This window comes from Haliaeetus albicilla, chromosome W (assembly GCF_947461875.1).
Source record: "Haliaeetus albicilla chromosome W, bHalAlb1.1, whole genome shotgun sequence".
In the NCBI taxonomy this organism is placed as follows: Eukaryota; Metazoa; Chordata; class Aves; order Accipitriformes; family Accipitridae; genus Haliaeetus; species Haliaeetus albicilla.
Genome location: NC_091515.1, coordinates 36,992,932 through 37,017,093, shown reverse-complemented (window position 1 = coordinate 37,017,093; position 24,162 = coordinate 36,992,932). Strand labels below are relative to the sequence as shown.

The 24,162-nt window shown below is 43.1% G+C and overlaps 1 protein-coding gene across 5 annotated transcripts in view; it reads right to left on the bottom strand.

Annotated features, from left to right (window-relative positions):
- LOC138683649 (solute carrier family 12 member 2-like) overlaps positions 1-24,162 on the bottom strand; it is a 111,234-nt gene that overhangs the window by 64,244 nt on the left and 22,828 nt on the right. For all 5 annotated transcript variants that reach the window (XM_069775656.1, XM_069775655.1, XM_069775654.1 and 2 more), the window contains exons 2-3: positions 6,502-6,621; positions 345-420 (exon numbers count right to left, since the gene is read on the bottom strand). In XM_069775656.1, the coding sequence (XP_069631757.1) occupies positions 345-420; positions 6,502-6,621 (196 nt within the window). The remainder of the gene's footprint in view (positions 1-344; positions 421-6,501; positions 6,622-24,162) is intronic.

The window sequence follows — 24,162 nt, the reverse complement described above, 5'->3', positions numbered from 1 at the left end:
ATGCCCTTTGCAGATGAGATATTTTATGCAGTCCAGTGCTAAGTTAAGCCTTTGAAGAAAATTATTTATATACTACACAGTCTATATGCAGATTTTAATAACAGGAGATCAGAAAGTTTATCTGTACAGTTTATTGAAGACCTGTATATGTCAATTTTAAATTATATATCTTGTAGCTAAATAAAAAAGTCTAAGTAAATTCATACCGCTTAAAGTTTTTATAAGGGTGAAATATCAGAAATATTAAGGTAATTTTCTGCCCCTAACAAGCTCAAGATCAACACCTCTTTTGGATCACATATTCAAGTGTCACTGAAATAAAATTATAGTATTAGTACACATACCTATCCCAGCTTGTCCTACAATCCACGATAGTCTGATGAAGAGCATCACACCCCAAATATTTAACATGCATCGTACCTAAGACAATAAAACAGACATTTTACATATCTGCAGTCATTTCCACGAATTCTTCATTTCAGTTTTTATTATTGTATGATAATTCACAGTCTTTCCTCACTGCTTCTCAAATTGTTTCCTCAAAAATAGATTCCTTAGATTAGAAAAGTTTAAGTTTGATTAAAAATAAAAAGGAATCTAAGAATAATTAAAATGTTACTACCTTGAACAAAATGAAGTCAGCTACAGTACTTCAACACCTGATACTTGTAGCATTCCTTGACCAAACAACAAAAACCACCTTTAGGAACCAAAATTTATACTACAGAATTGTATTGGGTTTGCACAGCAAGGTTTTGGTAGCGGAGGGGCTACAGGGGTGGCTTCTGTAAGAAGCTGCTAGAAACTTCCCCTATGTCCCATGGAGCCAATGCCAGACGGCTCCAAGATGGACCCGCTGCTGGCCAAGGCTGAGCCAATCAGCGATAGTGGTAGCACCTCTGGGATAACATATTTAAGAAGGGAGGGGAAAAGTTGCTGTGCAACAGAAACTACAGCTGGAGAGAGGAGTGAGAATATGTGAGAGAAACAACCCTGCAGACACCAAGGTCAGTGAAGAAGGAGGGGGAGGAGGTGCTCCAGGTGCCAGAGCAGAGATTCCCCTGCAGCCCATGGAAGTTAATGGTGGAGCAGATATCCACCTGCAGCCCCTGGAGGACCCCATGTGGGAGCAGATGGATGCACCTGAAGTAGGCTGTTACCCTGTGGAGACCCCATGCTGGAGCAGGCTCCTGGCAGGACCTATGAACCTGTGGAAAGAGGAGCCCACGCTGGAGCAGGTTTTCTGGCAGGATGTGTGACCCTGCGGGGGACCCATTCTGGAGCAGTCTGTTCCTGAAGGACTGCAGCCCATGGGAACAAGCCACGTTGGAGAAGTTCATGGAGGACTGTCTCCCATGGGAGGGACCCCATGCTGGAGCAGGGGAAGAATGTGAGGAGGAAGGAGCGGCAGAGACAACATGTGATGAACTGACTGCAACCCCTATTCCCCTTCCCCCTGTGCCACTCAGGGGGAGGAGGTAGAGAAGCTGGAAGTGAAGTTGAGCCCGGGAAGAAGGGAGGGGTGGGGGAAGGTGTTTTCAGATTTGTTCTTATTTCTCATTACCCTACTCTGACTTTTGATTGGCAATAAATTAAATTAATTTCCCCAGTTCGAGTCTGTTTTTTTGCCCATGATGGTAATTGGTGAGTGGTCTCCCTGTCCTTATCTCAACCCACAAGCCATTCATCATATTTTTTCTCCCCCTGTCTACTTGAGGGGGGGGAATCATAGAGCAGCTTGGTGCGGCATCTGGCATCCAGCCAAGTTCAACCCACCACAGTCCTTTTTGGCGCCCAATGTGGGACATGGAGAATTTGAGATAAGGATAGTAATTGGGAGAGGTAACAGGAAAAACATGGACTGAACACAGCTAGAGAGCAGAGTGGAATGATCATGGGGAATTGCGGTTGTCGTGATTGTGGTAAAGGGACGAGGGGTGAATTGTGTGTAAATTGCCCACTTTTGTTTGGTGTTGTGATGATGTTATTTTGATTTTGGTGTGGGGAATTCTTTTTGTTGATGTAGGTGAAGTTTGTGAAGACTGCGTGATGAATGTGTATTTTAATGATAATTCTTAAATACGTGATTCACAGAGGCGAGGGGTGGAACATATTGGGTTTGCGTGGCAAGCTTTTGGTAGCGGGTGGGGCTACAGGGGTGGCTTCTGTGAGAAGCTGCTAGAAGCTTCCCCTATGTCCAATAGAGCCAATGCCAGCTGGCTCCCAGACGGACCCGCTGCTGGCCAAGGCTGAGCCAATGAGCAACAGTGGTAATGCCTCTGTGATAACATATTTAAGAAGGGGGTGGGGGGGGGTGGGGGAAACTGCTGCACAACAGCAGCTGGAAGAAAGGAGTGAGAATACATGAGAGAAACAACCTTGCAGACATCAAGGCCAGTGAAGAAGGAGGGGGAGGAGGTGCTCCAGGCGCTGGAGCAGAGATTTCCCTGCAGCCCGTGGTGAAGACCATGGTGAGGCAGGTTGTTCCCCTGCAGCCCATAGAGGCACACGGTGGAGCAGATATCCACCTGCAGCCCATAGAGGACCCCACACCAGAGCAGGTGGATGCGCCCGAAGGAGGCTGTGACCCTGTCGTGGTTTAACCCCAGCCAGTAACTAAGCACCACGCAGCTGCTCACTCATTCCCCCCCCACCCAGTGGGATGGGGGAGAGAATTGGGGTGGAAAAAAAAGTAAAACTCATGGGTTGAGATAAGAACAGTTTAATAGAACAGAAAGGAAGAAACTAATAATGATGATAATAAAAATAATAAAATTACAATAATAATAATTAAAAAAATGGAATATACAAAACAAGTGATGCACAATGCAACTGCTCACCACTCACTGACCGATGCCCAGTTAGTTCCCGAGCAATGATCCACCCCCAGGCCAACTCCCCCAGTTTATATACTAGGCATGATGTCACATGGTATGGAATATTCCTTTGGCCAGTTTGGGTCAGCTGCCTTGGCTGTGTCCCCTCCCAACTTCTTGTGCCTCTCCAGCCTTCTTGCTGGCTGGGCATGAGAAGCTGAAAAATCCTTGACTTAGTCTAAACATTACTTAGCAACAACTGAAAACATCAGTGTGTTATCAACATTCTTCTCATACTGAATCCAAAACTGAACACTATACCAGCTACTAGAAAGAAAATTAACTCTATCCCAGCCGAAACCAGGACAGACCCCGTGGAGAGCCCATGTTGGAGCATGCTCCTGTCAGGACCTGTGTCCCCATGGAGAAAGGAGCCCACACTGGAGCATATTTGCTGGCAGGACTTGTGACCCCATGGGAGACCCACGCTGGAGTATTCTGTTCCTGAAGGACTGCACCACATGGAAAGGACCCATGCTGGAGCAGGTCGTGAAGAACTGCAGCCCATGGGAAGGACTCACATTGGAGAAGTTCATGGAGGATTGTCTCCCGTGGGAGCATGCTGGAGCAGGGGAAGAGCGTGAGGAGGAAGGAGCAGCAGAGACAACGTGTGATGAACTGACTGCAACCCCCATTCCCCTTCCCCCTGTGCCACTCGGAGAGAAGAGGTAGAAAAATCGGGAGTGAAGTTGAGTCTGGGAAGAAGGGAGGGGTGGGGGAAAGGTGTTTTTAGATTTGTTCTTATCTCTCATTACCCTACTCTTACTTTTGATTGGCAATAAATTAAATTAATTATTTCCCCCATTCAAGTCTGGTTTTTTGCCCATGATGGTAATTGGTGAGTGATCTCTCCCTGTCCTTATCTCAATCCACAAGCCTTTCATTGTATTTTTTCTCCCCCTGTCTAGTTGAGGAGAGGGAGTCATAGAGCAGCTTGGTGGGCAGCTGGCATCCAACCAAGGTCAACCCATCACAAGAATACATCACTAAAAATAAGATTGTGAGATCTCCAACAGTCTTAGAATCCCAGTTCAGATCTTCCACTTCTTCTCTTCCAAGCACTAAAGCAATACCCTCCTAAATATATTTATTAAAAAAACAAAAACAAACAAAAACCCTCCCACAAATAAAACACACACACCCCCCACCACCCCAAAAACCCCAAACAAAAAACAAAACCCCACTCACCAAACAAAAAAATTTAAAAAAAAAACCCAACAAACAAACCACAGAAAAAAAATCCACAATTTCTTATTCCTGAAACTTGTGTATCTTATAATACAGCTGCACACTGGCAGGCGGGGAGGAGGGGCAAAAGAATGTTATTTATTCTTTTTATCCTTGTAATTTAAGTTCTTAATCCTCAACAAGATAAGAGTTTGCATTGTACAAAATTTAGAAAAAAGATCAGCAGCTGATTTCAGTATTGCCTAGAGAGTATGGTATCAAACCTTGTAGTGGGTTGACCTTGGCAAGCTGCCAGACACCCAACCAGCTGCTGCTCACTCATTCCCTCTCCTCAACAGGAGGCAGGGAGAAAATAAGATGGAAAAGCTCATGGACTGAGATAAAGACAGAGAGATCACTTAACAATTACTATCACAGGCAAAACAGGCTCAGCTTGGGGAAGATTAATTTAATTTATTGCCAATTAAAATAGAGTAGAATGATGAGAAACAGAGACAAAACTAAAAACACCTTCCCCCCACCCCCCTTCTTCCCAAGCTCAGCTTCACTCCATTCCTAACTCTCCTACCTCCTCCCCCCCCCAAGCAGCACAGGTGGGATGGGTAATAGGAAATCACAGTCAGTTTATAATGGTTCATCTCTGCTACTCCTTCCCCTTCTTACTTTCCCCCTTCTTACTTTCCCCCTGCTCCAGCATGGGTCCCCCACAGGCTACAGTTCCTTCAGGGAATATCCACCTGTTCTGGCTTGGTCCCCTCCTATGGGCTGCAGGGAAATATCTGCTCCAGCACCTGGAGCACCTCCTCCCTCTCCTTCTTCTCTGACCTTGGCATTCACATAATTGTCTCTCACACTTCCCTTTCCCCCACCATACAGCATTTTGCCCTTTCTTAAATATGTTTTCAGAGGCACCACCAGCTTCACCGATTGGCTCAGCTTTGGCCTGCAGTGGGTCCATTGTGGAGCCAGCTGGAACTGGCTGTGTCCAGCACAGGACAGCACCTGGCCTCTTCTCACAGGGGCCGCCCCTGCAGCCCTGCCATCAAAACCTTGCCACATAAATCCAATACAATCCTGCAAAAGCTTTAGCCAGTCATTAGGACTAGAAGAGAGACAAGTATCTCTCCAAATCATAAAAGTGGAAAATTCAAAGATTCAAGAAGTCTTTTTAAGCAAAACTGGACTACAAATGAAAAAAAAAACAACCCAAAACCAAAAAAACCCCTCCACCACACACAACAACAAAAAAACCACACACATACCTGAGCTGGAAATATTCACCTGGTCAGCTTATGCCTACTAGGAAGTATTAATTGCAAGTTTTAAAAGCACTGAAAAGGAAGAGATCATCTTCCAAAAAACTTTTAAATACACTTTGGAAGAGAAAGGGCAGCAACATTTACCCTATGGTGAGTGTCTAGTATCAGTTTGAAGTCAAGTCTACATAATACCTCCTATCAGTATTCCCCCCTCCCCCTCAAACTCCTAACTTTTCAGTACTTTAATTTGTTGCTTATAAAAATGGTTTGATACTGAAATTGTTTTTTGAGTAATTCAAAGTCAGCTTTGTACCTGTTTTAAAAATGAAAAATTTGGTCCTTGGTTGAGGTAGATGAACAGGAGGCTAAAACATGTTTCACAACTACCACAGACACTCTCCTTCTCATAAGGGAAAGAATATAGCTACTTCAAGACTTATGAGGAAGTTGCTAATATGTAGTGGAACCTTGCTAAACTAAAATTAGGTAGTCTGAATGCTTGAATTCAGTATGCATTAACCAAGCATTGCAGTTGTAGAGTACATATTTATTTTTAGTAATTTGGCAAAGAGAAACCATAAGTTAATACGTACTTTTAACAAAGTCCTCCCTCTCAAATTTTCATTATTCCAAATGGGGACCTACTCCCAGAGTTTTTTTCCACCATGACTATATTATATTTAGTGTTAGACTTCCACAGCTTAAGGGAAGAGAATTTTTAAAAAAATAATAATAATAACCAGCTTCAACAAGACTTGAGTACTTAATCCAAGTCAAGTTTTGCCATATGCAGGTACTCTCCTCATCACAATATTTTTTGCTTCTCTAAAAAGACAAGTTTTCTATCGCTTCAGTCCAAAACTTTACAGATCCAAAGTGAATGCACAAAAGCATATTCTCTCCAGTTGCCTGCGTCACTACTTATGTAGTAAAAAGATACAATCTTAGAGTTTTGAAGTTGCATAATTTCTAAAACATACTAAGGAACTATTTCTTCCTTAAAATTCAGTACAAGGATAAGAATGAAGTGACCCTTACTGAACTTATGGCATTTTTCCACAATTCTCATACATGTAATCTTTTCTTTATACAGAGCTAACACAGTCCTTCTCAAGAAGATAAGGCTATTAGAAAGATCATATCTTTTTAAGCAACTGAAGTACAATACATCAACTTACCAATACACCTTTTATCCAGCCAAACTTGACTATTCCTTTGCTATCTGGTATATAAGTGGCAACTGCTTCCCCAGTTGGCATTCCTTCCTCTCTATTTGCATAGCCTTCTTCAAAGGGCTCCTAGGAAAAAGGGAAAATGTTTGGCTTTTATGAGCTTAACTGAATATAGAGGGAATTTGATACTCAGATTGCAAGAAACCTTCTGCTTGTGCAGAGAAAAAAAAAAAGGATGGCAAAGCAGAAGTTACCAAGGCTTTCCTTTATGTTCCTTGCATGAGAGACAACCCATGGATTTCAAGTAATGTGAACAAAATTTACAAGGACAACTTAGGTATTCCACTTCAGTTAATTCAAACAGATAACAGTCAGAATAATAAATATTTTTAAGAGTCAGTCCTAAAGCCCTAACAAACATCCAGCCTTTTAAAAAAAAAAAAAAAAGTTACAAGATTTCACATGCAGTGACTTTCAGTAGTACAGAAAGTTTTATTTCTTAATCTGAAAGCATACACTGTTCTAACACAAACTATTAGTCTCAGCTACAGCATTTCCTGTAGTCCAGGCTTGGCTGTTATTTGATCATTTTTTCAGGAAATAGTTTATTTACTTCCTATAGACTAGTCTACTATTCATTATAAGACAATGCTGCTAGAAAGGAGGGTGGGAAAGTGGCATTTCAGGGAGAAGGAAGGAAGACAATCTCTTCCCAAATGTTATTCCCTGTTTAGAAGGTAAGGGTGACAGATACAAAAAACATCAGTCCCACTCACAAAGACCAACTTGTGACATTCCATTGCAATTCACCTCTTAGCTTTACAATGTAGAAGTCTTGACTGTCTGACATACCTAAAAGCTCAGCAAAACAAAACTGCCTTTTGAAGAGCGAGCAAGCATGCAACATGTTTTGGGGGTTTCTTTGTTGGGTTGGGGTTTTTTTTCCCCCTTATGTATTTCCTACACTTGCTGTAAGAAATCTTCAGGAAGCACTCTAGGCAAAGTATATTAGTTATCCAAGGCAACAAGTATAATGAATGAATACACTAAAAGAGACCCTGAATACCATTTAGGGAATACTATTCAACAAACTAGCTCAAGCAGTATTTATGAAGCAGCTTGCATCCCAGGGGGCTTAAGATATACTTAAGCTATTAGAGGCTCAACCCCAAAGAGGAATCCCAAAGAGCACAGAGTCCAGAGGAAATATTTATAGATCTATTACTTATGGAAGGTGTCAACCATATTTCCTCACAATTAGAAGCAAATATACAAACAAATAATTTATAAAAAAAGAAAAAAGAATCAGATCATGTCACTGTTATCCAAAGGTCACTAGAACAGATTCACATCAGTGTTTCTCACATGTACCCTATGTTATGAAGTTCTCAAAAACATATACCTGCAACACATCTAGAGATACTGTGTGGCATAAGCTTTCCACTACTAGGCAGAATCACTATAAGTTTACACATCTTTACCTTTATGAGATAGCTTTCTTAAATGGTAGGTCTTGTCTCCAGGAGGGAGAAAAAGAACAGGTTATATACCTTAGAGGACCAAAAGAAACATCACTGGAAATTACCCTGTTTGCTGAACTGTAAGTCTTCTGACTAGGAAAGAACTAATGGCTATAACTTCTTGGGAGTTCTGCACAGCCTTTGACCAGCTGATTATCTGCATCTAAATATCCAAACTTGAGCCAAATCAAGTAAGAAATACTGTATGATCCATTTAGAGTGGGGAAAAATGGTAAGGACCAAGAAGAGAATTGAAATGCTGCTACATTTAAGGTTTTTTCATAGAATTAACTCTAGCATTCATATGTCAAGAAGAAAAATTAACTAACTTTTCTTTAATACATACAGCTACAAGTCACTTGCCAGCTGAGCCTACGTTGACCTGCCTAAACCAGAACTGAAGAGATTGAAAACCCCCTATTAAGGCTTCTTACCCAATTCAGACACACTTAAAGTTCACAACAGAAAGTAATGAGTCTACATATTGCCCTGCTCTGATATCTTTGATTACTCTTCCTTCAGATGGATGACATTTCCTCCAAATGCAGGAAGATGCAATTATCAAAACTCTTTCTAAGTTTTAATGTCTTATTAAATGCATTATTAATACTTTATCACCTTGTCTGATAACTTCCCTTATCAGACACTGCTGTTTCCAACAAAACTTACCAGAAGCTTCCCTCCCCTTCTTCCCCCACCCGCTGCCAAAAAAATGTAGGAAAAAAGATACATTAAAGCAAAGGACAGATTAAGCACATAAACAGAAATTTATAACCCAGGCTCTTCTGAACTGAAGAATGTTTCTTTGATAGTTGAGTTTCCACAGCCATAAACACCTTTGAAGGCAATTAAAGAGAATAAGATAGCCTCCCACAGCTGTACAGATGGAAAAGCCTGACATTCCCAGTGCCACCAGTTTCCTTACTAACTGAAGAATCCTCTTTTAACTAACCTAGTGCTACTAATCAGAGCTAGTGTATTAACAAATTTTACAGATCCCTATAAAGACATTTCCACTCCCTTAAATAAAGTAAAATACACTTATTGGAAAACAAACAAAATATATCTAGAAAGATCAAACTTGTGATTTCTATGACTACAAAAGTCAAGCTCTGATATCTCTGAACTCCACACAGAGGAAACAAGCTTTGATAGTACAGCGCTTACAGTTAGTGATGATGTGGTTGAGAGCCTCTGGGTGAGGATTAGGGGCATGGAAAACAAAGGAGATGTTGTAGTGGGTGTCTACTACCGATCACCCAGCCAGGATGTAAGCAGTGATGGGTTATTCTATAGGCAATTAGGAGAAATCTCTGGATGGGTAGCCCTTGTCCTTATGGGAGATTTCAACTGCCCAGACATCACCTGGGAATATCATACTGCTGTGACGAGCAGGTCTTGGAAATTCCTGAAGTCTGTAGGAGATAACTTCTTGTCAGAGGTACTCAGGGAGCCAACTAGGAAAGATGCCCTCCTGGACTTGCTATTTGTGAATAGAGAAGGAATCGTGGGGGATGTGTTGGTAGGTGGCTGTCTTGGCCGCAGTGATCATGAAATGGTTGAGTTTAAAATTTTCAGCGTAATGAGAAAACAGGACAGCAGAGTTGCTACCCTGGACTTCAGGAGAGCAAACTTTAAGCTACTCAGGGAGCTAGTTAGCAGAGTACCCTGGGAATCTGCTTTTGAGGGCTTAGGAGTCCACGAGTGCTGGTCAGTCTTTAAGAACCACCTTTTAGAAGCACAGGAGCAGGCTATTCCAGTGTGTCGTCAGTCAAGCAAGCAGGGCAGAACACCAGCTCGGCTGAACAGGGAACTCCTCGTGGAGCTCAAGAGGAAAGAGAAATTGTATGATCTCTGGAAGCGAGGTCAGGCTTCGCAGGAAGATTACAGAGCCGTGGTTCGTATATGCAGGGAGAAGACACGAAAGGCCAAAGCTCAATTAGAGTTGAAACTGGCCAGTGTTGTGTCAGATAACAAGAAGGGCTTTTTTCAAGTATGTTAATAGCAAGAGGAGGTCTAAAGAAAACATTGGACTGATACTTGTTGAAGACGGTCATCTGACTAATAGGGATGAAGAAAAAGCAGAGGCATTCACTGCGTTTTTTTGCCTCAGTCTTTAATAATACTGATAGACCTTGGGCTGCCCGATCCCCTGAGTCAGAGGACCACAAGTGTGGGAACAGTGACCTTCATTTGTGGACAATGAAATTGTAAGGGACCAGCTGTATCAGCTGAATGTTCACAAGTCCATGGGGCCTGATGGGATTCATCCCAGAGTACTGAAGGAGCTAGCAGATGTTATGGCAGGACCCCTCTCGATCATCTACCAAAGGTCTTGGGAGTCTGGGGAGGTCCCTGCTGACTGGAAGCTAGCCAAATGTTATTCCAATCCACAAGAAGGGCGTGAGGGAAGACCCAGGGAACTACAGACCTGTTAGTCGAACCTCAGTACCTGGAAAAATGATGGAGAAGATCATACGGGGTACTATTGAAAGGCATTTAAAGAATAATGCAAGCTGGGTGAAAAACTGGCTGGATGGACGAGCCCAGAGGGTTGTGGTGAATGGGGTGAAATCCAGTTGGCGGCAGGTCACAAGTGGTGTTCCCCAGGGTTCGGTGTTGGGCCCCGTTCTGTTTAATATCTTTATCAATGATTTGGATGAGGGGATTGAGTGCACCCTCAGCAAGTTTGCAGATGACACCAAGTTGGGAGGCAGGGTCGATCTGCTTGAGGGTAGGGAGGCTCTACAGAGAGATCTGGACAGGCTGGATCAATGGGCTGAGGCCAATCGTATGAAGTTCAATAAGGCCAAGTGCCGGGTCCTGCGCTTCGGTCACAGCAACCCCATGCAGCCCTACAGGCTTGGGGAAGAGTGGCTGGAAAGCTGCCCGGCAGAGAAAGACCTGGGGGTGCTGGTTGACAGCCAGCTGAATATGAGCCAGCAGTGTGCCCAGGTGGCCAAGAAGGCCAATGGCATCCTAGCCTGTATCGGAAATAGTGTGGCCGGCAGGAGCAGGGAAGTGATTGTTCCCCTGTATTCGGCACTGGTGAGGCCGCACCTTGAGTACTGTGTTCAGTTTTGGGCCCCTCACTACAGGAAAGACATTGAGGTGCTGGAGCGTGTCCAGAGAAGGGCAACCAAGTTAGTGAGGGGCCTGGAGCACAAGTCTTATGAGGAGCGGCTGAGGGAGCTGGGGCTGTTTAGTTTAGAGAAGAGGAGGCTGAGGGGAGACCTTATAGCTCTCTACAACTACCTGAAGGGGGGTTGTAGCGAGGTGGGTGCTGGTCTCTTCTGTCAGGTGGCTGGAGAGAGGACGAGAGGAAATGGCCTCAAGTTGCAGCAAGGGAGGTTTAGGTTAGATATTAGGAAAAAATTCTTTAGTGAGAGAATTGTCACGCATTGGAATAGGCTGCCCAGGGAAGTGGTTGAGTCACCATCCCTGGAGGTATTCAAAAAGCGCGTAGACGGGGTACTCCATAACATGGTTTAGTGGGCACGGATGATGGTTGGACTCGATGATCTTGAAGGTCTTTTCCAACCTAAATGATTCTATGATTCTAAGCCTCAGGCACAGTCAACATGGGTTCACAAAGGGGAAGTGCTGTTTAACTAATTTGATCTCCTTCTATGATGAGGTCACCCGCCTAGTGGATGGAGGGAAGGCGGTGGATGTAGTTTTTCTGGATTTTTAATAAGGCTTTTAGTAGTGTCCCCCACAGCATCCTTCTGGACAAGTTGTCCAACTGTGGAATGAGCGGGTTCACGGTGCACTGGGTGAAGAACTGGCTGAAGGGGAGGGCTCAAAGGGTTGTAGTGAATGGGGCTGCATCTGGCTGGCGACCGGTCACCAGCAGTGTTCCTCAGGGCTCAATTCTAGGGCCAGTCCTGTTCAATATATTTATCAACGATCTGGATGCAGGATTTGAATGCACCATTAGCAAGTTTGCTGATGATACCAAACTGGGAGGTGCTGTTGACTCTCTTGAGGGACAAGAGGCCTTGCAGAGAGATCTAGATAGATTGGAGCATTGGGCTATGATTAATGGGATGAAATTTAACAAGTCCAAATGCCAGATCCTGCACCTAGGATGGAGTAATGCTGGGCACAAGTACAGATCGGGAGAGGAGTGGCTGGAGAGCAGCTCTGCAGAAAGGGATCTGGGGGTGCTGGTTGACAGCAGGCTCAATATGAGTCAGCAGTGTGCCCTGGCAGCCAGGAGGGCAAACCGCATTCTGGGGTGCATAAACACAGTATAACCAGCCAGTCAAAAGAGGTGATGATCCTGCTGTATTCAGCATTGGTGCGGCCTCACATCGAGTACTGTGTGCATTTCTGGGCCCCACAATTTAAGAAGGATGTTAGGGTCCTTGAATGTGTCCAGAGGAGCGGAACAACGCTGGTGAAAGGGCTGGAAGGCATGTCCTATGAGGAGCGGCCAAGGACTCTGGGTTTGTCTAGTTTGGAGAAAAGGAGGCTGAGGGGTGACCTCAATGCTCTCTGCATCTTCCTGAGGAGGGGAAGTGGAGAGGGAGGTGCTGATCTCTTCTCCCTGGGATCCAGTGACAGGACGCATGGGAATGGTTCAAAGCTGCGTCAGGGGAGGTTCAGACTTGACATTAGGAAGTATTTCTTTGCCGAGAGGGTGGTCAAAGACTGGAACAGGCTTCCTAGAGAGGTGGCCAATGCCCCAAGCCTGTCAGTGTTTAAGAGGCCTTTGTACAATGCCCTTAATAACATGCTTTAGCTTGTGGTCAGCCCTGAATTGGTCAGGCAGTTGGACTAGATGATCATTGTAGGTCCCTTCCAACTGAAATATTCTAGTCTAGTCTAGTCTATCTTATATATATCTTATTAGAGGGAAAGGTGGAAATTCTAGGAAAACTATTCATGAAATAATCTAGGAATGTTAACTTTCTTGTTTTACATCTATCAGGCAAACCTTTTTGGTCACTATAACTGGAATTTTTTTTTACTGTGGAATCATCACACTTAATCTTCTAGGAAAATAAATAGTTGCAAAATTATGTAAACCTGTCTATATACCTATGTACGTATCACTACGAAACTGCACTCCACTGGGAAAACTGCACCAAAAAATTTTTTAAAAAATCACCAAAACAAACATACACACACTAACAATCAAGTGATGGTGCTTAATATTAACTTCATATAAAGTGCTATGGGAAAGTCATGTTTCAAAGAAATAAAAGATTGAACTAAAAATGAGCTGTTAAACTTCTGCAGTTCAAGTGATTTATAGCTTTCCTCTGTGCTAGGATTTTTCCTGTTCTTATTTATTGGACTCTGGTTTCTCTAAATTTAGTCTCTTCTCAAACAAGAAAGCAGATAGATAGTTTGCTTGTTTGTATTTGTTCTTCATGGTGAAGAAGTGCTTTAGACTGATACATTAAAAATGTAAATGCCTTATCTTAATGTTGCTCTGTGAGAATATGCTTACCTAAAAAGGGAATTAAGCTAGACATATGTCCTTCTTAAGTGCAGATTCAGTCTGTTAATGCTTATTCTTGTGATTGGGTCTGCTCTAGGTTCCTGTGTTGTTCGAGATGCTACAGGGAACATTAATAACACCATTATCACCGAGCTGACAAATTGTACTACTGCAGCTTGCAAATTAAACTATGATTTCTCATCCTGTCAGACAGGGTGTCAGTATGGGCTGATGAACAATTTCCAGGTATGAAATGTTCTCTTAAATTAGTTTAATGGGGTTTGTGCTTTTTTTTGAAATGCATATTAACAACAATTAAAAAATTGGTTAAAAATGTCTATCTCCATAAATACAAGGTTAATCTGGAATAGTTCAGTGGTACAGTCGAGCTAGTATGTATAACAGCAAGGTAACTATGTTTAAAACACAAAACCAAAATGCCTTTAGGTATTTATATGCAGACAGTATCTTTACTCTTCTCCTGAGTAAGCTGCTTAGGTTAGTGGTAGTATTGCAGCTTGCTCTGTTTAGATAATTGAATGTCATCATTCACTGACATGGATAGATGTACTCATTGTTAAATAGTGAGGCGTAGCAATTGTAGGAGGTATCTGTCAGTAACTTCTTTCTTGTTTTTGTTTTTTTTTTTTAAACTTGAAATTTCTTAGGAAATGTATTGACTTTTAAAAAATGTTATATATTGGCCACAGTATCATCTTTAATGGTGAAGATTTTGTGAGGCTTTTTTATAAGAACTGATGTTATACTTAAAAAAGATTGAAGAGTAGTGAGTAGTATTTAATCACTCCTGTACACTTTGTGCTGCATTCAGTTCTTACAGCAAAGAATTGATTTGTATTTAATGCTTAGGCAGATGTGGTTTTGAATGCACTTGCTGGATAGAAAATGGATTATCCATAGTACAATTTACCTATGGAAAGCTTAGATGATGCTAAGAACTGTGGGTGAGAGGCTTAGAATTGCACTCAGTGGGATGTTAGGAGGCTTGCATAGGAAGACCATCTTTAGTTCCTGTTGCAATTACTGCAAATGAAGTGTAGGTCCTTGCAGGCTTCAGAGATTCTTCTGTTCAGTGTCACAATGGCTGTGAGCTGGTAAAAGAGTAACTTCAGGAAATTGTTTGGGCTCTGTAGCCTGAGCTTGTATCTAATTCTAGTTAAGTTCCAAAACTGGATAAAATAAATGCAGAATTTGGTCACATAACTATTTTGAAGTATATAAATTTTTTTTTTATGAAACTGTCTGATTTTGGATCACAGTCAGAAGTAGCATGAAGCTAAATTCCAGAAACAGTGTACAAGTTCTACTAAAATACTCCTCTTGCAAAGGTTATAGGCTATAAAACACTGGAAAACAGTTGGGGGGGTTGAATACAGTATTATCCATATTCATTATATTAAAAAACCCCAAACCAACAAACAAAACCACAAAGAAAAAAAAAACCCTAAGATAATAGAGAAGCTACTGTTTGTTTTCATGCAGCTTTACTTTTCCTCTACAATGGCTAGACCAAATAACTGAAACTCTTGCTGGCTATCAGCCCTTCATATTCTGTGTGCACTTGCAAGGATGTAAAATTTCTCTGCTAGAGCTTTCTGCATAAGTGGGCTTCTAGGTTTTGTGGTTATGCGTTCTGGATTATGGTGTATAAGCTGAGTGCTCCTTTTAACACCATGGCATACTGGAATGGGTTGTGTGTGTGTGTCTCTGCAAAGTGTTATGGGGATGTGTGTATGTGCTCCCTCCTGGGCATGCCTCCCACCCTTTCCTTGGTCCCTCCCCCTCCCCCTGTTTTGCTGATCATGCCCCATCTCAGTCTCCCTTTCTTTTCCTGAGTGTACCCCTCATTGGCCCATACTCTCGTTTCCATACTCTTTCTGGGTCTTGACTGGATCCACCTCCCTCTGGGCCTCACCCCCCCCCAGGCTCTGCCCTCTTCTCGCCCTTTTGGCTCCTGGACCCTTGCCTCACAACCCCCGGTCCTTAGGCCTTGTCCTCCTCTTGCCCTTGCCCTCACCATGTCCCTGGTGCCTCAGGCCCTGCCCTCAGCTCATCCTCCTCTCCTTGGGCCTTGCCCTTGCCTTCCTCTTGCCCATGGCTCCTCAGGCCTCTCCCCACCCTCCTCAACTTAGACCTTGCCTATCCTCAGGCCACGTCCATCTTGCCTTGCCCACTGGCTTGCCTGTCTTGCCTCACTTTGGCCTCGCCTGTCTCACTTTGGCCTTGGGCCTCCCCCTGGGCCTTGCCTCAGGCCTTGCCTTGCCTGTCTTGCCTCAGGCCTTGCCTGCCGCCTCACCTGTCTCACCTTGGGCCTTGCTTTGGCTATGGGACTTGCCTTGCCCATCTTGCTTTGGCCTCACCTGTCTCCTCTTGGGCCTTGCCTTGCCCATCTCACCTCTCCTTGGGGCTCAGGCCTTGCCCATCTCGCTTTGGCCTCGCCCATCTCGCCCTCCTGGCCTTGGGCCTCCCCTCACCTGCCAGCTCACCAGTTTCCCCTTTGGCCTTGTGTCACAACCCGGGCTGGACAGACCAGGGAGTTGTGTTGAATTCAGAATTCCCTCGGGCTACATTAAGGTGAAATGACACCAAACGATCAGTTAAACATTTTATTCATGACAGAAGCAAACTGAACTTGGGAGGCATAACAGTAGGTGGCCGGGTTTCTCACAACAGGAATTGGCATGGAACTACCTCAGTAAACCGCGTAACCCGTGGTAACCATGTACATCAATTCAGGGAGTAAGGAGATCCCTCCCATTGAGTCACAAGGTTCGGAGTGGACCCCCTTGCTTTCTAGACTCCTTCTCAGAGAAGAGCCTAGGGGCGGCTGGATCCACTCCTAGTCCCAGACTTGGTCAATGGTTTATGTCTTAAAGGGATGAGGTGTAGGGATTATGGAAAAGGAAAGAGAAAGAGAGAGCAAGACAGAGAGAAAAAGGAAGAGAAAAGAGAAAGATTTCACCAGTCCGGGGTCCAGCGTTGGTCCAGTCAGTCTAAAGGTCCAGTTCCGGTGGGCATGCGCACATGAGGCTTCAGTTTGTGTCCTTTTATCATCCTTGCCCCTCCTTTGGGTGGGCACTCGAACTCAATATGAGTCAGCAGTGTGCCCTGACAGCCAGGAGGGCTGGCTTCAATACAAACTTCAACAAAGTAGAGTCAAAGGCAGCCAAGTGGTATGCCACAATTGAGATAGCTAATGTGTTTTTCTCAATCCCTCTGGCAGCAGAGTGCCAGCCACAATTTGCTTTTACTTGGGGGGCGCCCAGTACACTTGGAATCGACTGCCCCGGGGGTGGAAACACAGCCCCACCATTTGCCATGGACTAATCCAGACTGCACTGGAAAAAGGTGAAGCTCCGGAACACCTGTAATACATTGATGACATGATCGTATGGGGCAACACGGCAGAAGAAGTCTTTGAGAAGGGGAAGAAAATAATCCAAATCCTTCTGAAAGCTGGTTTTGCTATAAAAGAAAGTAAGGTCAAGGGACCTGCCCAGGAGATCCAGTTTTTGGGAATAAAATGGCAAGATGGACGTCGTCAGATCCCAATGGATGTGATTAACAAAATAGCAGCTATGTCTCCACCGACTAATAAAAAAGAAACACAGGCCTTCTTAGGTGTCATGGGGTTTTGGAGAATGCATATTCAAAATTACAGTCTGATTGTAAACCCTTGCTGGGTCGGGGGGAAGTGAGTGAGTGGCTGTGTGGTGTTTTGTTGCTGGCTGGAGTTAAACCACAACAGTTTCTCCCCCAGTGAGTTGAGAAACTGAGAAGGAATTGCCCCAGTGCCCCACTCCTGTGGATGTTAAGAAATGTTTAGTGAAGCAAGGGGTAGAATGGGGCAGAGGCAACGAGATCTACGTAGTATCAGGTTATTTTTAACCTGCCTTTGGCTACAGGGGGAGACCTTAGAAAGTGATCAAATGAAAACAAGGGAATTCCAAGCACAACTGGAAAGTCTGGAGACCCGGTTGCTCTTGGATAAACTGAAAGCCCTGGCACAGTGTGATATATTGGAAACCCAAGTATGCACAGCGAGGAAGGGGCAGAGTGCCTGTGCTGGGTGACAGGGGCACAGGGGTTGAGTAGTGAGTTACCCCAGTCATTATTGGGATGGTGGCAGCTGGGATTCCTCTACCAAGGAATGGACTGAAGGCTCTGAGGACGTAAATGTTAGAGTGGTCCCATCCCCATGTGCCTTTTGGTTTTTAAGAAAGCAAAAGTACACATGGGCACGTGCACACATACTCTCCCTGGGCACCACAGCATACAATATCAGCGCGAGACTCAATATCAATGCAAGACTATACTCAGACCCAGCTGCAGAATGTGGCAGACTTGTATTGACAGAAGCCTAGAGAAAGAATAGGACAACGGTATTCTGCAAGTGTAGGACCAAGGAGAGCACAGTATACAACTGAGTCCGCAAGAAGTGATTTGTCTGGGAGCTATTTCCCCAAATCCAATGGTGATGTAATCATTAAAAGGGGCTCAGGTAAATGGAAATGTGATTTATTCACTTTGGGAATGATTGCAGGGTAAGTAAAGCTATTTCATCCCTCCCCATTTGACTGGAATGATATTTTATCATGCCATTTGTTGTTGGGCCTTTCTTAATGAAATCCAGAAAGAACCCTGCAACATGTCTCTCTCTCTCTCTCTCTCTCTCACCACCCCCTTTCTCTCCTCCCCTGCCAGTGCAGAACGCTGTTTCTGCTGAATTTCAAATCAATACAATCCTGCTCGCTTTTGCTGTCTGTTCTCACGCTTTGCTCATCAGTGTTTATATTTTGCTACTTAGCTCACATTCTTTTTACTCATACTATTTATCTAGTGCCACCATTTATTTTATTTTATGTCTGAAATGTGTCTGTCCAGACTGAGTATATTATTTTCAGTGCTGCAGAATATATTTGAGTCAGACTTCCTGCACCCAGGAAGTTTACAGCAGTCCTGTTTAGTATGTCTCAGGGCTGCTTCTGCGTCACTTAGCGTACTTAAAAAATTAATTTAAAATCTTATTTCAGTGTGGATGTTGGTGTTTGTTTTGAAACTTTTAACTGTGAAGAATGGATATTAACAGTGCTTTTCTCATTTTTATTACTGCAAATGACAAAGAAGAGCTGCTCACCTTCCCCTGAGTTAAAGCTACTACAAAGGTGAGCTCTCATCCTCAGGAGTAGGATGAATGCATTCATGCAGTTATGTAGTTCAGTCCAGCACACTCCATGTCACACAGCCAGCCACTGACAGCTTTCCTGGGAAAACAAGGACTAAACAAGACTGTGCACTGATAAGCATCTTTTGGGGGAAGAGAAAGCCTCTAAATTAATGTTTGCCTCTGAGTGAGAGATTCGTCATACTTAACTTAAGCCATCCAAAACTGAGAAGTCTAGTGGAGGGTAGTCATCATTTGAGCTTCTTCTGTAGTTGATGGAGAGGGAGGAAGAATCTGCCTTTTAGATGCACCTGTCTGTACAGGTCTTGTACAATCTCCACTGACTATAGAAGATGCAAGAAATTGACTGAAAATCTTAAATGTTAAATGGATGAAGTTACTTCTATAAACCCTTAATGAAGACAAAAAAATAAGAGTTAGTAAAGTAGTCTGTGGGAATAACTCCTTTGACATGGAGATATGAGCATGTGTTTCCCTGCAAGTGGTGCACTAAGCACTCAGACCAGTGTGAATACTGTTGTTGAATTATTTGCTCTGATGTCACCTGTCATTAACTTATTGTTCCAATTATTGGATTTTAAGAGAGCCAACATAGACAGAAATAAAATGATTATTTACCATCAGTGAACTTACATTTTGTAGTATGGCACCTGGACAAATAAATCAAGGTGTACTATGTACTAGATAAGGCAGTAAGGTTCACTAGTGCCCATAAATTATGGCAAGAGGAAAGATTGACTCTTCTTCTTCTTTTCAAAAATTAAAAAAAAAAAGCCACAGCAGCTTAGCTTCTTCCAAAAAAACAGTGCTTTCCTTAAAGATCTGCTTAGAGGGACATCCACAAATTAAACATCAAGTTAAAAACATGTACACCCATTCCTGCACAGTCAAGCAAACAAATCTGGGAAACATGCTCAAAGTAATTTAAACTTTCAGTGGTCATTTAACTGAAATTGACAACTGATATGGCAATGCTCAACAAAATGGTAAAGAGATGTCTTCAAAAAATATTAGGTGGTCCTTGGATTAAAGAAGGTTGAGATGCATTAATCTGGAGATCCTGCTTATTCCATTAAAACCTGTATGTCATCCCTTAAAAGCAAAGAAAAAGAACCTTTTTCCAAAATGGTATGCCTTTCAGGATAACAAGCTCTGTTGACTTTTGGTGCGGTTTGTGCTTTTGCATCACTTATATGCTTCCAAAAAATTCCACCCTGGGCTAGACTAATAATAAGGGAAGGGACAGACATGCCACCTTGAAGGGCAGATCACATCCATTTGTACAGTGCTTGCTTCTGATTTCCTATAGCTATGCTCTGTTCCCCAAATCAATGTGCACTAAAACAGGAATTCTTCCAAATTTCCTTCACGATTTGAACACTAGATAAAGGTGAATTGGATTAATAGTTTATCTAATAGGTGGCATATTTGGAAAGAATAAAATGTTCTGTGTAGCGCTGCGCTGCCCAGCTGTCTGTGGGCTAGGACTAAAATGCTAGGAGTATGCTACTGTGATAGCACTTTTTTGTTGGATTGTTTCTGCCAACTTAAAGGGATATTGTCAAGTTAAAAGTAAATCACTGACTTGGGTTAATCTGGGGAAAGTCTAATGTACAAAGTACAGTTCTTTACTTATTTTTAATACATCTCCAGCATTTGTCCACCTATAAGAAATAATTTTTAGATGTTTTTATTAGTGGCACAAATTTGTCAAAATAGAATGTGTCCTAAATTAATCAGGTGTGTCACTGTCTGGTTTACTTTTTATAAAGGATGGTATGAGGTGATATTGTGGAACTATTGCACAAAGGAGAATTCAACTAGCCAAGTGTAGCTGGGCTACAAGGAGAACTTGATTTTGAAAAACTATGTTTTTTAATGTATCCTTTGAAAAAGTGATCATTTGCTAAGTGGTCAAAGACTGTTCAAACATAACTGTTATGCTATTGTACTGGGTCTGGCTGGGATGGAGTTAACTTTCTTCATAGCAGCTGGTATGGTGCTGTGCTTTGCATTTGTGGCTAAAACAGTGTTGATAACACATCAATGTTTTGGCTATTGCTGAACAGTAATTGCACAGCATCAAGGCCTTCTCTATTTCTCACTCTGTCCCCTCCCCAGTGAGTAGGTTAGGGTAGGCAAGAGATTGGGAGGGGACACAGTCAGGACAACTGAGACAGACTGACCAAAGGAATATTCCATGCCATATAACATCATGGTCAGCAATAATAAACTGAGGGTTTGGCCTTTCCAAAGTAACCATTGCTCAAAGACTGGCTGGGCATCAGTATGCTTGTGAGAAGTTGTGATGGTGTGCTCCCCCACCAACCAACCTGACCTGCATTTCCCGTAATCCTGCTCAAGTGATAACCACCAGTGGCGATCCTAATGGATGCGTCTGGTCATGTGGATTTGGGGGAGACAGATAACAACACAATACCCAAGGGCTAATTTGAACAATGAGCCCACCTAACCACAGTGCTGGTCAATGTCTGACTCAAGCCAAATTTGGAAGAAACTAACACCTGTAGTCGCTATGGAAATATGACTATGAGTCAATTATCTTACTCCATAAGCAGTGGACAGCCCAGGGCCCGCTGAGCTCTCCTGCACGGCAGCGGGCTGCACGCCAGGATCTCCCCTTGAGTAGGGACGCCTCTCAAGGTTACTCCTCGAGGTTGAGAGATTCCTTGCCGCAACAGCTTCTCAGTAAGTGAATTGGGAATAAGCGTGCTGAAACTTTGAAGTTTTAGCTAAGTGATATAAAGGATTGATTGTGCACATATAATTCTTTAGGCATAAACTGTCGACCAAGTCTGGGACTAAGCCTGGATCCAGCTGCACCTAAAGTCCCCTCTGAGAAGGAGTTTAGAACGCAAGGGGGTCCATTCTGAACCTCGTGACTCAATGGGAGGGTCTCCCTGACGGTGTTGTCTGACCCTGTTCTCTATGCAGTAAATAATCAAGTGTACCTTGTCATCGAATCTTGTTAAACCACTGTCACATTTACTATCAAACTTTGTTAAATCGCTGTTTTATATCAGTAAACATATTGCTGCTACTCTCTTGCGAGTGAAGTGCATCACTCCACAACAGAAGTGGTGATTGATTGCTTTTGCATCATTTGTTGTTTTTTTCCCTCTTTCCTTCGCTTATTAAACTGTCTTTATCTCAACCCACGATTTTTCTTGGTTTTGCTCTTCCTATTCTCTCCTCGCAATCCCACTAGGGTGAGGATGAGCAAATGGCTGTGTGGGTGCTTAGCTGCTGGCCAGGGTCAACCCACCACAGTCCTTTTTGGCACCCAACGTGAGGCTCGAGGGGCTGTGGTAGGTACACCCACCCCAACAGGAAACAACTTCTCTGGACAGGGAGGAGAGGAAAAAAAACCCAAACCCTAGAGGTCACAGGTTGAAAGTTGAACTGACCAATCAAACGTGCCAGGTACATGGAAGTGTTGACCTTTTGGCCAATGGGGATTAAAATGACCACAGATCAGATTCAACAAGGATATAAATGGGGCCCTGCTGGAGGACATTTTAAGTCAGTCCTCCTCGGAGCAGCGGGTCTGCAGTCGGGGACTCTCCTCTTGGGTCAGGATGCCAGCCTAGGTAACTCCTCGAGGTTGAGAGCCCTCATCTTTTAGGTGAGTGATATGTGCATTTTGAGTCATCATTTTTAGACCTTAAGAATTCTTAAGTCGTCTGTGTAGTACTCATTCCCCTTACATCATTGAGCCTGTGGTTCACTAATGTTATCAAACTTCTAGCTAACTTTTTTTACTGAAGAATAAATCTGACTTTTAACACCTGTTGAATTTGATTGTGTGAGCCTCTGTAACAGGGGCCTGAGATAATGACAAGTTTGATCAGATTATACTAGACTGAATTTATAGCTGTCATACCTGTTTAGCAGTTACTTGCCGTTGCTGGTCATGATGTTGACTTGTTTGGTCTCAATATTGATTTATTTGTTCCCTCACCTGCTCCATTGCTTGCTCCCTTTCTTGCTGTACATCAAATTCCAGGGCTTCTTAATGGCTGCTTTCAGCTTTTGCTGTTTGCTGTATTGTTTATCATTTTGTTTTGCTTTGCCTGGGAGAGCTATGATGACAGCATTGGCCTTGAGCCTCATCTGGTATGTGGCCCCTGTATTGCTGCCATCTCGGTACTCTGGGAACCATGTCTTGGAGACAGTTAGCAATTGAACCTTTCTCCTCTTCTCCATAAGCCACTTTGTAGGGGAAATGAAGAATGGCACCTCCCTCTTCTTCTCCTCTGTGATAGATGTTTCCAGCCTTGCTGCAATGGCCCTTCAGTTTCTTGAACATCCCCGCGTAACCAGAATGCCTGTACTGGTGTGCACCATGAATCTGATTTTGGCTTTTCATAAGGTTAATCAATTGGAATGGGGACGTCACACAAGAATGTGCCCTGAGGTAGCCGATTCTTGAGTGTCAAAGTGTGTTACTCATTTAAACATTGTTAAAGATCTAGCTTTAACCAAAAACAGCAGGGAAAATTTGAATTTTAACCAACCTGTCTTGCCAAGATGGTTTCTCAGTTCAGCAGGGATTTTCTTCCCACATGATCTGTGCTATCACTGCACTATAGCAAGATCTTTGTTTCGTCACATACTCTTTTAACAAGCAACAAGATGGCTGTACTGTCACACTAGATACATTCCAGAGGGTACTGGCTCTGAAAACCAGCATGCTGTGCTATTCCCTACATTTACTTTTATTCTGTGGCTTCAGAACAAAGTTTGACCTGAATTCTCTTTCCCTCTGACTGTCTTCTGTGAAGGAAAGAAAGAGACTCTTGGAAGTGGCAGTGGCATAGGTCAGTCTTACTACCTGAACAGGGCTTGTAAATGGTATGCAGTTGGTATTCTTTTTTCCTTCCTCATCTGCTCCATACAGATGACAAAAAGTCAAGTATCAGCTTCTCACACCATGGATCCTGGATCTTAGAAGGAATAGTCTTTAAACTGAACTAAACATTTTGTTATTTAAAAGAAAATTAACTTGTCTTTTGCCTGCCTATGCCAATAATCTGTAAATTTGTTTTCAGGTTTACCTTGTCATTGTCATTATCTAGGCTTTCTCTAAGACTATGCTTATTTGTTGTTCTCACAGGTAATTTTCACCTCCATTTAACATAGTCCCACTGATTAGGTAGTTGGCCCATAAGATATCTCTTGTCTGCTGTGAGATTAGGAGCTACAAAGCTGTTAGCATCACAGGTAAATGTAAAACCTAAATTTGCTCAAATCTAAACATTTATGAAGTACCTGGAGGACTACATGCATGTTGCTTAGTTGCTGGCTGCGGTTAAACCACGACAGTTTCCTAACAGTCTGCATTGGAGTAACTGAGTATTTTACAATCTTCAGTGTATTTATCCTCAGAAAATACATGCAAGTTTAGTCAGCTATATTGTTCTCCTTTTACAACTGAAAAATTACAGAAAATAAGTTACTGGTCCAAG